The sequence below is a fragment of the Bombus impatiens genome, unplaced genomic scaffold, assembly GCF_000188095.3.
Source record: "Bombus impatiens unplaced genomic scaffold, BIMP_2.2 scf_3474, whole genome shotgun sequence".
Classification (NCBI taxonomy): Eukaryota; Metazoa; Arthropoda; class Insecta; order Hymenoptera; family Apidae; genus Bombus; species Bombus impatiens.
In genome coordinates, this window is record NT_179893.1 from 660,632 (window position 1) to 676,747 (window position 16,116).

At 42.3% G+C, this 16,116-nt stretch overlaps 2 protein-coding genes across 3 annotated transcripts; one reads left to right on the forward strand and one right to left on the reverse strand.

Moving 5' to 3' along the window:
• The first annotated feature begins 6 nt into the window (after positions 1-6).
• LOC100748029 (battenin) lies at positions 7-12,537 on the forward strand. 2 transcript variants are annotated; one of them, XM_024372140.2, is made up of 9 exons: positions 7-871; positions 3,664-4,056; positions 4,142-5,374; positions 7,457-7,614; positions 8,304-8,462; positions 9,577-9,913; positions 10,171-10,320; positions 10,449-10,589; positions 10,741-12,537. In XM_024372140.2, the coding sequence occupies exons 3-9, from the start codon at positions 5,180-5,182 to the stop codon at positions 10,879-10,881; spliced, it is 1,281 nt and encodes a 426-aa protein (XP_024227908.1). In that variant the 5' UTR covers positions 7-871; positions 3,664-4,056; positions 4,142-5,179; the 3' UTR covers positions 10,882-12,537. The 2 variants fall into 2 exon arrangements, with proteins under 2 accessions (XP_024227908.1, XP_012248953.1); XM_012393530.3 differs by having other exon boundaries at positions 4,173-5,374.
• LOC100747788 (actin-like protein 6B) lies at positions 11,288-15,853 on the reverse strand. The gene is made up of 6 exons (XM_003494696.4): positions 15,685-15,853; positions 15,400-15,594; positions 14,579-15,016; positions 13,598-13,938; positions 13,409-13,504; positions 11,288-13,279 (listed from the first exon to the last, which is right to left on the reverse strand). Exons 1-6 carry the CDS (start codon positions 15,851-15,853, stop codon positions 13,115-13,117), a joined length of 1,404 nt encoding a protein of 467 aa, XP_003494744.2. The 3' UTR covers positions 11,288-13,114.
• Between the last annotated feature and the right edge of the window lie 263 nt (positions 15,854-16,116).

Here is a 16,116-nt window from a genome sequence, read left to right on the forward strand (position 1 = left end):
GCCGAGCCGAACCGAGCTCGAAGAGCGGTCGGGCCTGCGTCGCCGCCGTATAACTCGGTGATTTCGCCTGGAGCTTATTTATTTCGAACCTGAAACTCGCCGCGGCAACCACGTGCTACGATTGCAGCTGCGAGTCAAGTAAGTCGGAGACTGTCTTCTATTGCGACAACGCTTTTCTGTTCGATCGCGGTAGCATCAATCGAACGAACATTAAGCAACGTTCGTTAAGAGGAAACAGAGCAAAGAGAAAAGAAAATAAATATAAAAAGAGAAATAGAGAGCGCGACTGGGGGAAAGGAAAAAGGACGGCGCGAGTCGTCGCGAACGTCAAACGAAGAAAAAAAGAAGCAAAGTGGAGAAAGAAGGAAAGAGAAAGGCGCAGAGATACGCTGTGCGTTGTATGAGCGTCGGTGTTTGGGAAACGTGCTCGAATCCTTTTTTACAGAATCAGTGCGCTTCGTCGGTACATCGAACTTCTTCTAGAAGCTACGATACGATAGCCGCGGACGCTTTCGCGCCGAACTTATCGATTTTTCCTTTAGCACAGTTTAAGGGCAGTCTGTTTCGGTGTTGTGCGTGACGATCGTTTAGTTTCGGAAGAAGGAGAAGAAGAAGAAGAGGACGAAGGCGAAGAAAAAGAAAAAGAAGAAGAAACACGAACCGAAGGTCTCGTTTGTATTACACCGAATCTTTGCCCCAAACAACACATACTCTGTGATATACTTCGTCAGAATCTTTACTACTCTGTGATTTGTGATTTGTGATAACGATATTTATTATTTTTACGAGGACTTTTAGATTTATTCCAGCCGCAATTCCTGTAATATATTTCAAAGGTTACCGCATTCAATCGAGTACTAACGGTGATTAGGTGAGTGTTACCATTTTCTTCTTTTTCCGTTTCTTTCAGAGAAAACGAATTGTTCGTATCGGCAACTGATTTTTCCAAGCGTCTCTCGATATATCGTTCTTTTTACGCTCATTTATGTTTCACGCTCGATGTTCGCACACCCTGAGCGTTATCTCAGCTGTCCAAGAAATCGTAGCCTGACAGCGGTTCGCATCGCGCTCCAACCTCTCGTTATCGTGGCTTCGTTTCTCTTCTCGTACGCGATCGTTCAATGTTTACACCGGTGACATGCGTTCAGGGAACGCGTCGTTGAAACGTACATCGTGAATTGAACGGGTGTTGGTCTCGTGGTCCCTTTATCGTTTACTTTGCGAAAAGTTGGAACGCATTTGAACGATTAACGTGACTCATCGACTGTTACGCAAAATTTGCAATTTTTCAAAATTTCGATATACGCTACAAGCCCGTTTATCGAAAGAAAATTTTAGTTAACGTGCGATTAACTAAAAAGTACTAGATAGTAAGCAAAATTGGCGAATTTGTACTATACTTATATATTTGTACTATATTACCAGTTATGCGAATTATTTGTCGTCCAGATGAGTTCAGATACAAATGGAGTTCCATCGTACACGTACACAGTTCATTGCATCGACCGTTGATCTTTACAGTTTCGAGTCGCAGAAATAACTAGAACCAGCTGTTGCTTCATTTCTCTTCGACGTCTCTCGTTTCTGCAAGATTCTGTAACAATTTCACCGTAATATACGTGAAAAGTTTAGTTCTTCGTTCGGTTCCAAAATTTCGTCTCGGCGAAACGATTAATGAGTCATGCATCGAGTTGGCCAGCTGTAGCGCTGCCTTTCACGGAGGCTCATTCACCGACGAAAAAGGAAGAAGGACAGAGAAGAGCGAAGGAGTAATAGAAAAAGACCCGTTGACGACGTTGATTGCGTGAAAAAAGTAGCATGACCGCGAAACGACTCGAACTCGGCTATCGTGGAAACAGATCGCGTGGCCGGCCAACTTTCCGACAATAGTCGTGTGTGTCTGTCAGGGGCTATTATTTCGAGCTGCCGAAGACTCGAGAGAGAACCTAGAAACGCTGTCGAGGAAAACGATCTTCTTGCCGCTAGCTGTATGAAACAGGGCCGCGAGATAAGCTACGCGAGCAGAGTCGAACGTACTTATGTACATTAAGGTCTGCTGATGAAAAATGATATTCTTAATCCATTAAGTAATAGGTTAAAGATCAACCGAGCAATGATTTCTAAACGATCAATCTTTTTTAAACGTAAAATCTAGATAACGAGAATAGCATTGACAAGAATATTTAACGAGTCTTTTAACGAGTCTAACGAGAATTTTATTTCACAGATACGATGCTATCTAAAAATAGAATTCGATGGTGTAAATTCATTGAGAGAAATTTCAAACAAAACATCGCTTTAGCGTAATATTACCCCTTAATGGACTGATATAAGATCGTGGAACCGAGCTTCGTTGCTGTCGTAACGTAATTGTAATGACATTGTATAATTCATCGACATCGGACACATTCACAATCGCGATGAAATACCGTCACGTCGCTCGATTTATTTTCGACCCGATCCTTTTCCGTCCTTAACGGATTTCTTAAGCGCGAAGGAAATACGAAAGAATCGCAGCTAATTTATATCATTTCTCTTAACCCAAACTTCTTCCTACAACGGCGGAAACCTTCGTTTATCGAAACGACAATAAAATTAGAACGTAAGATCACGCTCGATCGCGATTAAGCAACCATCTCGTCGTTCTTGTATCATAGAAGAAGAAACAACGCGAAGGAGGAGCACTTCTATTGTCCAAGATAAAAGACGCGGTAATACACACAAGTTTGTTGTTTGCATCGTTCCGAAATTGGTTTTGTAAATTGGTTCGATTGTCGGTAGAAACAGCAATAAGATTGGGGTCGATCGATGGTACGGCACGTGCGATCCATTGCGTTCCTTTTCGTGAGGAACGAGAAGCATCGTCTCGAGGTCGATGCTTCGACCGAAATAATCCTTCGAGCTGGAACGCGGGAAACGAGAGACACGTCTCCAGTTTAGTCTGTTCCTAGAACTAGAAAACGCTGGCAAGGACGTCGTTTTAATGTAATTAAGACACGTTTTGCGGTGTGCCTATTTACCGCGGAATAAAACCACTCACACAGCCACCTCCTCTCTTCTCTCTCTCTCTCTCTCTCTCTCTCTTCCGTTCCATTTATGAAAATCAAAGTTAGAACGCAATTCTTTTTCCTGCATTTTTTGTGGGAATAATTGCGACTGATTACGTCTAAATCGTTCGTGATTTTCCAAAGCAAAATGATACAAATAAAACGAGGCGGAAAGAAGAGAACTTAAGTGGTTCGTTTCGAACGAAGTTTAGTTATTTGTACTTTGGCGAACGGTCGAGTATACGCGATTTGCGGATCGACATGAAAATCAGTACTCGTTGAGACCAGACTCGCGGTGCAATAATTCGAGTCCGCAAAGCCAGCTGCCGACGCACGTGCGGCTATCAATTTGTTTCTCGTGGCCAACAGCCTGACCTCGTATTTTTCTTTATTGCTTTCTACAGCTTTTTTCTTTTCTTTTTCTTTTGACAATTAAAATAAAACACAAACATCGATCGCGTATGTAACGCATAACGTGTAGAATCCTCATTGGCAGGTAGCCAATCTGCAATTTTAATCGACGCGCGTCGACTTTCCTGTTTTAACAGTTCCCCCGTTGAAGTCAGCCACCGTGGGGGCGTCCGATTTCATAAGAAAATATCGATCTTGTCCACAGGAACGACACATCGTGAAGACCTACGCCGACCAGAGAGCCATCGGAAATTTAATCGGTCTTTGGATCAGCGACAAGAAAGGAAAGAGAAAGATAAGGAGCGCTGGAGCAGAAGAAACTGTTTTGAACGTGTTTCAAAGATTACACGGCACGTTTTACGAAACGAAGTGATTAACGATAAACAGCTTAGGTTTCGATAAGGCTGGCATACATCGTACAGCCAGTAAGGGAACGTCGAACATTCGACTCATTTTCGTCCGGAAACTCGTACGAGAAAGCGAGGATCAGCTTGGATCGAACGCGTCGGTTGCTGAGAAGAAAGCGAGAAAGAAGTTTCTCGAAGCTTGGTTACCGCTGTCGCTGGTGTTGAATGCTGACTCTACCGCAACATAGAAGGTAGGGGTTTCTCAGTAAAAACGAACCTGATCGGTTTTGTGCATCGTTCCTCCAGCAGGAAGCTCTACCTAGCGTGTTCGCGTAGGTCACGGTTTTACATGCCCGTCGTTTTGTAGCTTACGAACAACTCGTTCAACTGCACGGTGAGCCAAATCGTCGAAAATAAATCAGGAAACGGCCAGGGGACCGTAAATAGCTTGCCGATATTCTCGACCAATTTCCTCGAGGCACGCGCAAATCGAAGGATTTTACATTCGCTGGCGTGGAACCTTGAGCGATCGATCCGTAGATCCTGGGACCTTGATTTTGAACTTCGACGGAGAAGAATATACAAGCCAAACGTTGCTTCGAGCAAAAAGAAGCTTAAAAAAAGTTTCTACGTAACCGTCGATAAAAAGCACAGAGAGAAATCATCGGCCCTCTCCTTTCTCTCGATAAAATATACAAGTAACAAGTATACAACGGAGAGTCGCGGAATTTCGATCGAACGAAATAATAGATTTACCAGTACGTTTGTTTTCATTGGGAATCGAGTTAGATTCGAAACGGCAGAAGTTCGTACGATACGATACTCCCGGTGAGTAGTGGCGGAAAGAAAATACAGCGACTAAAGGAGAGAGAAGTTTCTCGAAGCTTGGTTTACCGCGCGCTGACTGTGCTCTAAACTCGCTCGAAAAGGAGAAACACGAGCGGGCAAGGCATACGACGGAGAAGGTCTTACAGGAAAGAAAGAAGCCGATGGGTGTGCGCCGTCTCTGAGAACGAGGAAGACAGAAACGGAATCGTTGCTGCCGTAACCTGGGACAGATTTAAAAGGCCCACGTGCTCCACTTAGCCCCCCCGTTCCGATAGAAACTACAGTGCAAACTTTCAAGGCGAAGAGGAAGCTAGAACAGGATCCACAGGGGACGAAAGGAAACGGAGGAAAAGCCTGGGGATAAGGAACAGGATTAACTACGATCGAAGTTGAACGAAAGGAAAGAAAAGTCGACCGCTGGAAAAAAAGGGACGAGCGCGGGTCGAACAAAGACGGAGAAGTAAATTGGTTGCAAAGAAGTGGAATATAAAAGATAGAAAGATAGAGAGGAAAGAAAGGCACGAGTATATACCATTGCAGTTGAAGATGGCAAAGGGCAAACCGTTAACGGTCTCGGAGCGGCGGGCGAACGACGTGTTCGACGAAGAATCGATAGCTGTACGATCGCGATGGCGAAATTTCGCCGCCTTCTGGATACTCGGACTCTGCAACAATTACGGATACGTGGTGATGCTTAGCGCCGCGCACGATATACTTGAGAGCAAATTCGGCACGACGATGGTGAGTGGTAATTTTTTTTTCATTGATCCATTAGCGAACATATATTTGATCGAAGTCAGAGAAGGGTTGCCAGGGGTGGGAAAAAAGAGAAGATTCGTTACGTTCCGCTTTCTTCCAATTTTTCTTTCCGTTCTTCTTTCTCCTTGTATTTTTTGCATTTCCTTCGATTCGAGAGAATAAAAAAGAGGAAGAAAATAAGAAAATACAATGAAACTCGGAGACCTTTGTTTCCGGCAATGGAACGAATCATGAATCATCTTCAACGTGACTTCTTCGCGTACTAATTTCTGATTGTCCGTGTCTGTCCCTTAAAACTCGAATCCCTTCGCCTTAAGAGTCGATCGGTTAAATACGCGTAAATCCATCGGTCGGTTCGCGTGTTCATCGACCGTCCCGAATCGCTCGATTGGCATTCGGTCGATTGCGAAACAACGTGTAACCAGTAACGCGTTTTGGAGGATGGTCTGGAAGCTTCCCAAGATTTTCATATTTACCTATAACGATAAACTAGAACAGATAAAGTATAAAAAACAATTGCGACATATAGATAGCGACGTGATAAAGCAACGCGTTCACTTGAAATCGGCAAACTCGTTCGAGCGAAACGAGCGAACGATCGAGCGTGCAGAGTAGTAGTGTACACTACTCGTGTGACGCCTGGCCTGCATAAGACTCGATGAATCACCGGCGTCATTCGGCCGTATTACAGCACAGCGATTACACAGGTCTTTGTATCGATTGGATTCCTGTTGTCACTCGATGATGCTCCGATTGCCAGAAGAGTAGGCGGGCTAATGGAAAATTTCGCGAAAAGAAAAGAAGAAAAACGGACTTGCACTCGGTATGTGGCACCGATCGACGGCAAACTGCCGGATACAAAATGTTATTGTTATTGGATGAAAGTTTCGCGGCCCCTCCCTTTCTAATATGTAGTCATTGAGTCGGGTTTAAAGCGTTGCAACATCATTGGTCGGTGTCTTGACTGTACATCCACGATACTATATGCTGTTTTTAATACGGTCGATATTTCGTCTCCAAACGATTTACGACCACATTGTGACGTTGATTTCTTTCTACGTCGACGATTTGCCAAATAAAATATCGGCTTTTCGTAGGCGCCAACTAATCCATCGATGTTAATGAGAACGCGTTTTTCTACGTTTGTTTAAGCGCGAATCCTTTTTACGCTTTTTTAGCTTACTGTTTTCTTTTTCGTTATTGCCTCGAAGTTATTGAACGCGGTAACGTAGCAGTTTTGATTAGCCGGAATCGTAAATGACGTTTCACGATCAAGGAAAAATATCTTGATATTTGGAGACGATTTCAAAAGCTTCTGTAAACGATGCACACGGTCTGCATAGGTAATCCGTGTAATCAGTAACAACGGCGGAGTGTCGTTCGACTGAAATATTACTAAGCGGACTATGAAAGTTTTACGATTTAATGATTACTCCGCGTTTCGCACTATGGTATCTCGCCACAGCGAGACTGTTCGTCACGAGGATTAATAGCCTCGTTTAGACAACGTTCCTCGTGATCCACGATCTCGATGCGAACGAAACGAAGACGGTTATTAATAAGGAATAATAGAAACAGGAGGTGACGGCAGAGGAGGAGAGAGGGAGACAAGTCGTTGGAGCAGCAAGCAATTAATCTGAATTACGTGTTCGAGACCGAACAGATTCTTGTACGCGAGGAATTTCATTATGTCATCGACAAATCTATGCGTGCGTTTCGCATCGTGTTATGGAGTTGCTTACGCCTTCCCCTCTAAGCTCGTGGTTCTTCCTTCCGACTACGATTCCAGCATGCTTCGAACGCGAATTAACTTACGTAACAATCGCGGAGATTAATATTCCACTCGTTCAAGGTGGTAATGTTCGTGAAATAAAGATACCGGTATCCGATAACTTCCGCGGCGATGTACAACCAACGAACCGAATTATGAGAAAATAATAGACAAAGCTGATTCTTTTGGTTTACGTAAAATGTAACATCTCTCGTATCTGTTCGCGAATGATATACTAATCTAGTTTATTTCTTTTTTCTCCTTCCTTTTGGTTTCGTTTCGTCTATACGAAGGAACCTGTCACGGAGTTCACGAATGGCACCGTGACGACCACCAACACCACCGGGATTCGATCTTGCAACACATTGTCCACTGGCGCTATATTGCTAGCGGATATATTACCATCGCTAGCGGTGAAGACGATCACGCCGTTCCTGCCTTTTTACGTACAGTGAGTATCCGTCTATTTCTACTTTTCCTTCTAATTATGTAGCTATCGTTCCATTTAATCGTAACTTACGCGTAAACGTAACACCACGCTACACTTTTGCGTAGAATGCTAAGAGCCAGCAAGAGCATTACGACGATAGGAAACAAAAGCCGCGATACGATAACGAAATGTCAGGAAGCGAGCCTTTAACTTTTAGAATATTTCACGCGATAACAACAGCAGCAGTTACTCGGATGACACACAGGCGAAATCAAAACATTAGTCAGCTTTCGCGATTCTGCGATATGTTTGACGTAGACCAACGACTGACCCCGCGATGTCTAACTCGATTATCTTATCGATGATTTTCTTTGGATCGTTTCGATGATATTGTTATGCTATATACGTACGTATATGTATATGCATAAATTATTCGAGAAAATAAAAGTAAAAACAGGACGATGACACGGTGACCGTTGATTTTGTTCAGCTCGACTCGTGGAACGTGAATCGTATTATCGAGCATGTGGAAACGAATTTCCTTTAGATAAGGCAGCGTAGTAAGAAGCGATCAACGTCATATGCTTCTCGCTAAATACACGCGGTTTCTCGTGGGACGGATCATCCCCGGAGTCGTGTCCCTCCGCGGGCACGTCGCTCCTCTCCCCGCAAATGAAACGCTAATCGATTAATCGAATCGTTAATTACAGTGCTCGACTGGCTACCTGTGTGTTATTTTCCGCTGCAGGATTCCTTATGGTGTCGTTGAGCACTACTGAATGGCTCGCCATTCTGGGCGTCGTTGTAACGTCACTCTCTTCCGGTTTGGGAGAAGTTACTCTGCTGAGTTACAGTCACCAATACCCCAAGTAAGTGCCATCGTTTCTATTCTTTCGTACTTTACTGTTCTTTATTGTCGGTATTATTTTTTTTTTATTCTTCTTTTTCATTATTCTTTTTTCTGAAGTAATTTTCCACCCGCCTGTTCCATCGAAGGCTATCACGTACAGGCGAGCCTTAATCATAGTGTCTCCTTTATTTTTCCGTACGAACGTAATAATATACATAACTACTAGAGATTATCGGTAAATAGCTACAATCCTTTTTTTGTAAATCGAACGCATCGTATTTTTTTTTCTTTTATCCATTATACATAGCGTTCTTTTATGCAACGAAAGCGATAATAATTTATTATCTGTGTAGAAAGATGTAGAAGAAAATAAAGTATAGAGACAAAAGGTACGGATAAAAAAGTAAAACGATAAAGAGAAAAAGAAATACGATGCAAAGCCTGTTGATGCAAATTTCGAGGTATTGGCGAATAAAACCGCGGTATTGACATTTAGACAGTTGTGCAAAGAAAAGTAGAGATAAGATAACGGCAGTCGACAGGTTGGCCTTCTACGTTTAAAAGTATAGAACAATAATATAAATTGCTGTTCTAGTACCGATACGAAAATAAGATTTAAAAAAAGCACCGGAAAGCATAATATAGAAGTACAGTACGGAATTCTGAAAAAAAATTCGTTGCGAACACGAGGTACGTCTGTACTTATGTGCAACAACTGTTAATTACAATGCTATTGTTTCTGTCCATTTCTCTACTTATCTACGTATAATATATTTCTGTTTCTTTGTCATTCTTTCTTCACTAACGATTAACCTTGGTGTCGTTAAAGTTCACCGAAAGGAATGCGATCGCGACTAACACGAGATAACACGTGTCCATAAAACGTGCGTTTCGAACGTGTCGGTTAATGTGATCGTCCGCGAAAATTTTACTGCGAACCATCGTCTTCCCAATATCACGCCGATATCTCAATATCTCCGTCTTTCTTCTATTTCATATATTTTTTGCTTTTTCCGTAATTGTGAATATTATCACCGTTAGATATTACTTCTTTTTTATAGCTGTATGTCGAATCATTCCGAATTTAACCTTTGTCATTGACCGATAATTGACAGCGATTCGTTATTTCGCAGACAAGTAATAGCGACATGGTCTTCCGGTACTGGAGGCGCCGGAATAATTGGCGCGCTATCTTATGCCTCCCTCACCATGTGGTTGAGTAACGAAGACACATTGTTAGTTATGTTAATCGTACCGATTATACAAGGAATCACTTTCTGGTTGGTTCTGGTTCACCCGCCGCAGTCCAGTATCCCGATCACTAAGAACGGTATCGACAGTCAAGAACACATCATTGAGATCCCTAGGAAGAGCTTTAAAGAAAAGATCAATCTGGTACCGGGATTGATGAAGTATATGATCCCGCTTGGGCTCGTGTACCTCTTCGAATATTTCATTAACCAAGGATTGGTAATGCTTTTTCGTTACATGAGCATTTGTAGAATCCTGTTTGCCTCCTCCTTTATCTTTCCTTCTCTCGCTCTTGTTATATACATACATTATATTTCTTTTTGTCTTTCGTTACGCATAATTTACGTTATAAGATTACCGAGTCTTGTTGCTAGCTTCTACCTCCTAAATATAGATACAATTACCGCCGGTCGTATGTATAGAAGAACAACATAGATCAGGTGTTTTAACGAACACGTGTAACGCTAATTTTTCAGTACGAGCTGATCGAATTCGATGACATTTGGCTGACGCACGCCGAACAATATCGCTGGCTCCAGGTGGATTATCAGATAGGAGTGTTTATCTCAAGATCGTCCGTCAATCTCATCACGATTAACAAAATCTGGATCATGGCTCTGTTACAGGTAACAGAACCGATTAAACTTCGTTTACTCGTGTTACGCACGTTCGAACGGCAACGTACAAGCTGTTGATTTTATCGCAGGTCGTGGTCGAATACACACGATTTACGATAACCCCGTATTTGTTTCAGTTTATCAACGTCGTAATTCTACTGTTCGAGACGCTGTTCTACTATTTGCCCAGTATTTGGATTGTGTTCGCGTTCGTTTTGTGGGAGGGCCTTCTTGGTGGTGGAGCATACGTGAATACGTTTTATCGAATGTCTACCGAGGTAACGTAACTTTACTTTGACAGCTCACCATTGTCAATGGTCAATTTATACGAACCTGTTATCTTTGTTCGCGTTAAAAATAGTCTCTGATTGTATTTCACCGAATACCATCAAAGAATGCAATGTCGTCATTTTTTCTGTCATTTCACAGATTCCAAGAGCGGATCGTAAAATTTCCTTGGGAATTGCTACGATGGCCGATTCCATTGGAATCGCGTTGGCAGGATGGTTGTCTATGCCGGTTCACAATGCTATTTGTAGACTGCCACAACCGTCTCGAGTGGGAAGCTAGGAGACAAACATAAGATAGTATTTAACAACGGTCATGCGAATATAAGCAGGATCGTGACGCCGTGATACATACGTTATTTATTACCGAATCTTCTTCGACACGCCATCATGGCTTCGATAATGTTGATAACTGAGGTAACGTGGTTCGTACATCATTCCGGTTTCTAGCCATTATTATGCTACCGTTAATTATTGTAGCAAAACGCGATTAGTATCGCCATGATCAAGCTTGATACCTCGTTCGTATTAACTTCGAAAACATAGAATTTATTCGATGCTGCTCGTCGATTGAACTTCCATCGAACTGGAATCATGGACGATGCTTAAAAATTGGACTACGATTCGACAGAAACCGATGTTCCTAAATGAAAAAAAAGAAAAAACAAGAAATTTAACTCGCTAGATTGTAAGTTCGATCGTTCGCAGATTTATTTGGTACAAATATTTAAAGGATTAGGAACAGAATTGTTTTACGATTAGTTTGATTTCGTTTCGCAGCGCGTTTCTTCTTCCTTAACAGAGAAGAAGAGCAAAAAGCAGCGAATCGCGCAACGGGAAAACCAGAAATTGGATATAGACGAGGAAATCTCGTCTCGATTTATCATACGCGTCAACAGCATTCGACCCCTGTTGTCGAATATCGCAGCGCTACGCTTTTGTAAACGCGACCTAAAATTTTCTGATTATGGGCTACGCGTTTCATCATGCGTTCTTAGCTAGTAGGTTTATACGTCGTTTAACATTTGGTCGAAACAAGAACGACTACCAGTATTCGTAGTTAGCGTAACACATCGATTTTTGCCACGCGTTATAGGCGCATTCGATGAACGAGACAGCGTTCGATTTACAATATTTTTATTGTTTATGCACGACTCGTGTCCATATGTTAAACACCTTTTCAAAAATATTGCTGACAAGATTATCTCGGTTTATTTCGCTAAAATGATAACGAATTTCGTATTTCGCTTGACCACGTCACAATATATCATAACACGGGTTGTGCGTTGTGTTTATAAAAATTATTTCTTTTTTTTTTTTGCAAAGATAAAGTCGTCCAATCGATTTTTAATCATGGCCGAAATTTCAAACATTCCTCGTCAAAAGGATATTTGTTGAAACACGCGAGAGTGTTAATTAGAAGTATTATAATATCAAGTCGCAGAGTAAATACGGTAGGACCGGAAATTTCGACGAACGATTCTTCGTCTCCGTTACGAGAAAGGTCCTTTCCATTCTTCTAGCAAAATAATTCGCCTTTTCCTAAATACATATTGTATATGTGATATACCGATAATACTGTTTCCTACATTTATTTTGAGATATAAATATATATAGTATATATATATATATATTTATATACGAAATATTATATTGTTTATTACGCCGTAATATATATATATATATTATATTTATCGTTGTAAAATTGGAACTGCTTGTGACGCGTTCTAAAATGAATGTTCTGCGGTTCGCGGTTCTCCTAATTTCATTTTATCGTATTTTATTTCTTTTTTTTTCTTTTTAGTATAAGGAAAATAAATAAAAGAAAGAACGATTACGACAGCGAAGCGTGGAAAACAAATGAAATCGAAACATTGTTCAAATATGTAACTTGTTGTGAATATGTTCGAAATAAACGATAAATATTCTTTTTCGAAAACAGTGCTCCATCTTTCCTCCATATTCATTATCCCTAGGAATCATCGATTCTTCAATTATGATATGTAAACCAATCTGTACTCGTGAATTACAAACGAAAGATTGTTCGAGCAGTTAGGAACTGTATTTTTTTTCTTTTAGAAGCGTACCGCATACAGTTGTCTAACGTCTAACTTACGCTGTAACTTACGCGTGTAATCGAAGCGAAAGAATTCGTCGCTTCAACTGCGAAGAGCGTTTTAACTATCATCGATAGAAGATTTTGCTTCAGCGAGTTCCACAAGGATTGCACCTTTTACTCCGATCAGTTTTACTTCAATAGGCTAGGCAAATACACTAAGTTCTCCTTGCTGTTGAAATTTTGTCTAAAGCTCTATACGCGTCTGTCGCAAACCCGTTTGATATTAGTCGCTCGTATTGTCTTACGTTGGCCCTTACGCTCTGAAGGATTATAGAAAACTTAAAAATAGCAACAAACTGTCCCCTCGACGACATACAAAATAGATACGTACAACATTGTCGGACGATTTGCAAAAATAATTACAAAGAATAATTTTGATTGATGCTTGAGCTTTTGATCACGCGCATCGCTCGAGAATCAGTTTACCCGATTCTTCGTACTCTTGTCGCGACAGCCACATTTGTTGGAAAGATCCAAGGGAGCTGAGAATAGATCCTCCGATCCAGGCACCGTAACGACGCTCGCTCGAGCTGTTCGCGCTAATTATTTTCAGTCTCATACTCTGCAATAACCGGACGAGTCAACGTTATTCTGATTTCGATAAAAGGAACGTAATTCTTCCATTAAAATTATATATAAATTAGAATTATTTTCTATTAAAAGATCTCAACGCAATGACAGAGATACTTACTGGAGGAGTTTTGCTGGCTAAATCTCGATTCAGTCTTTCGCTAAAACCTTGCAGGCAGGAATTACCACCGGTGACCACCACGCTTCCGTACAAACTCTAAGAACAGAAATGCTCCATTTTAACACTTATGGAATCATCGATTTCTCCCTGAAGCTATCGCGTGATTTATGAAAATAGTGGGAAGTTTACAGGTCTGATATCCATATCGCACATGCCCACGCTGGTCGTGACGAGTGGACCAACTCCAAGAATGCTGGCGCCAACGCCTTTCACGTTGCTGGGATCGAACAAGGCTTCCGGAATCATCAGTCTGACGGAGCCGAAATCGTCGTTGTACCCGGTTGGGAACTCGTAGTGTTTCATTGGCAAAGTATTGGCCACATCCTCGTCGTAAGGGCTGTCGGACACTTGCAAACAATTCATTTGGAAGTCTTGCAACAGCTCTCGGACCATATAGCTCATCCAGGAAGACGTTGGCTGAGGTCCAGCCCTTTTGGTCCAACGTGGTGTATCTCTTTCGCGAACTACATCTGTATAATATTTTATTACATTAGATCGTCGTTGTTGTGCGACGTGGTAATACGATTAATCCGGGACATAGAATAGCAATTGCGAATGAAACAAGAGGATTCGACTTAGGCAGAGCGTTTCGAGTGGTACGTATAATGTCAAGCGTCGAAAAGCTCTTCTAGAAGGACGTAAGTTACATTCGGAAGTGCGAAATATTAGAGGATAAAAGGTTTTGATGAAGGAGGTCGATGGGAATAATGTTCAACTCTAAACATTCTTTAAGGCTGATAAGTGTTCGCTAAATCTGGACAGCACGTGCGGTAAAGGCGCACGGACGCTGAATGAATGCATTCAACGCATTACGACTCAAGTGCTCTGCACACAGCGCGCGTTCATCGTTGAAAATGCGCGTTCAAAGGATTTAACTCCCTTTCGTGCCTTATAATAGACGTCGTTCTACGATGTACTAAGCATTGCTTTTTATAGCGCGTTAATATCTGCCTAGCGAGCGAGTGTCAATTGAAGTCAATATTTAATCATTCCATCAATACCGTCCACGTCGATCGAATTACGCTATTATTGTTGCTTTTCTTTATCCGTCGACGACGATTCGTCGCTGTGAAAGCGCGACGATTTCGTTGAAAATTTCAGCCAACTTGCCTTTGCTCGCTACCAGACAAGCAGGCGTCAACTCGATTTCCTTTTCTTCGAAGAACTGTCTGCATTGCATCGTGATGAAATCACCGCCTAGCGGGCTTTTTACGATTCCCTGGGTGATAACGTAACCGTCGTGCACCGGAACCGCACTCGTGTGAGTTGCACCGCTGTCTACGACCATGGCCGTCGATCTGCCATTCGCATACGCGGCCAAAACCGCGTTTTTGCAGATGTACATCGCCGGAACGCTGAATTTCTCGAACATCAGCTCTAGCAATTTCTCCCGTTTCAATCTGGTGTTCCAGGGACATTCGGTCATCAAGATCGGATGATGCTCCGGAAGAGCATGAAGACGTTGTTTATACGTGTACTCTGTTAGACGCTCGAACATCTCCCAATCTTCGATCATGCCGTCTTTCATTAAGCTAACCATCTCCATATCTAGAAAAAGATATATCGTAGGTAATACATACAATACGATCTCTTTACAATTCATGATTTTCTATACTGTAAATTAAAGTCTATTTTCCGCGCTTCGATTTAAGTTTTTTCCTTTTCGTCTTTTGTCGACTAAGTTACAAACTGCTTGTGTCAAACGCTAATCAAATACAGTTTGTCGTACGTTTCGTAGCGTAAAGATGATACAGGTGAAACGTATTAACGATACGAGACCGCGTCGAATTCTATTTCAGAAAAGTATGTGCTAGACATCGTTCTACGTTTTAATGGAATTTACGATCAGGAAAATGGTCACATAGCGAGAACTGGACAGCGAAACGTAATCGTGTTTCCTCTGATAGGATTACGCTGTGAAACGATCGTACCCTTCTTTCGCACTTGAATGGCCGTGACATCGATGTTGTAGTGCTTCCTGACGTTTTGACTGCCGTCCGGCGAGTCGATCGTGTCCTCCCATACACCGAGGGTGGTCGGAATTTCAGCCTTCGGTGTATCCTCACCGCCATAACCCACGCGAAGGCTCTGGTGTCCAACGTCGAAAATTATAGCACCGACCTCGTCTACGGGAAAAATCCAAACGCTTTACGGAATTCTCAGCTAGACCACGTTTCGTTTTTTTCCGGAAATATTGCGGACCGCGTATCACATACCTCCGCCGTAGACACCACCGCTCATAGTATCTGGAGAGGACAGGAACGTCGGCGCATGCCCAGCAACCCTGTTCGACCTCACCGGTCCATGCACCCCTTCTTCCTTCCTCGTACTCGTATATCGAGGATTCTGCGACCCTCCGCCGTTTCCACATTGCTCCTTTTGCATATTCGAATCTACGATCGGGAGGAGGACGAAACGCGATCGATCAGCACATTTGCGAAACCCTTTTCGTCCGGGCGCAGCTTCCACGGATATTTTCTCTCGTCGGGCTTAACGGCAGGATTGTTACGAACTGGTCTCGGAGAAAAGAGATTTTCCCTTGCTTTTATTATCTATTAAATTTTATCGTCGAGAACGTAGTTTCAGGGATGCGTCGGATTTCAAGGATTCCGATGGTCCTTTTTATTTCAAAGATTGGTATTACGGTA

Bases quoted from the DNA above. Each gene is read 5' to 3' on its own strand.
- LOC100748029 (XM_024372140.2), top strand. From the start codon at position 5,180: ATGGCAAAGGGCAAACCGTTAACGGTCTCGGAGCGGCGGGCGAACGAC. The intron at 8,463-9,576 runs GTAAGTGCCATC...GTTATTTCGCAG, and splicing joins TACAGTCACCAATACCCCAA to ACAAGTAATAGCGACATGGT. The intron at 10,321-10,448 runs GTAACAGAACCG...TATTTGTTTCAG, and splicing joins GGATCATGGCTCTGTTACAG to TTTATCAACGTCGTAATTCT.
- LOC100747788 (XM_003494696.4), bottom strand. From the start codon at position 15,853: ATGCAAAAGGAGCAATGTGGAAACGGCGGAGGGTCGCAGAATCCTCGA. The intron at 15,017-15,399 runs GTACGATCGTTT...ATCTTTTTCTAG, and splicing joins CATTCAAGTGCGAAAGAAGG to ATATGGAGATGGTTAGCTTA. The intron at 13,939-14,578 runs GCAAGTTGGCTG...AATATTATACAG, and splicing joins TTGTCTGGTAGCGAGCAAAG to ATGTAGTTCGCGAAAGAGAT.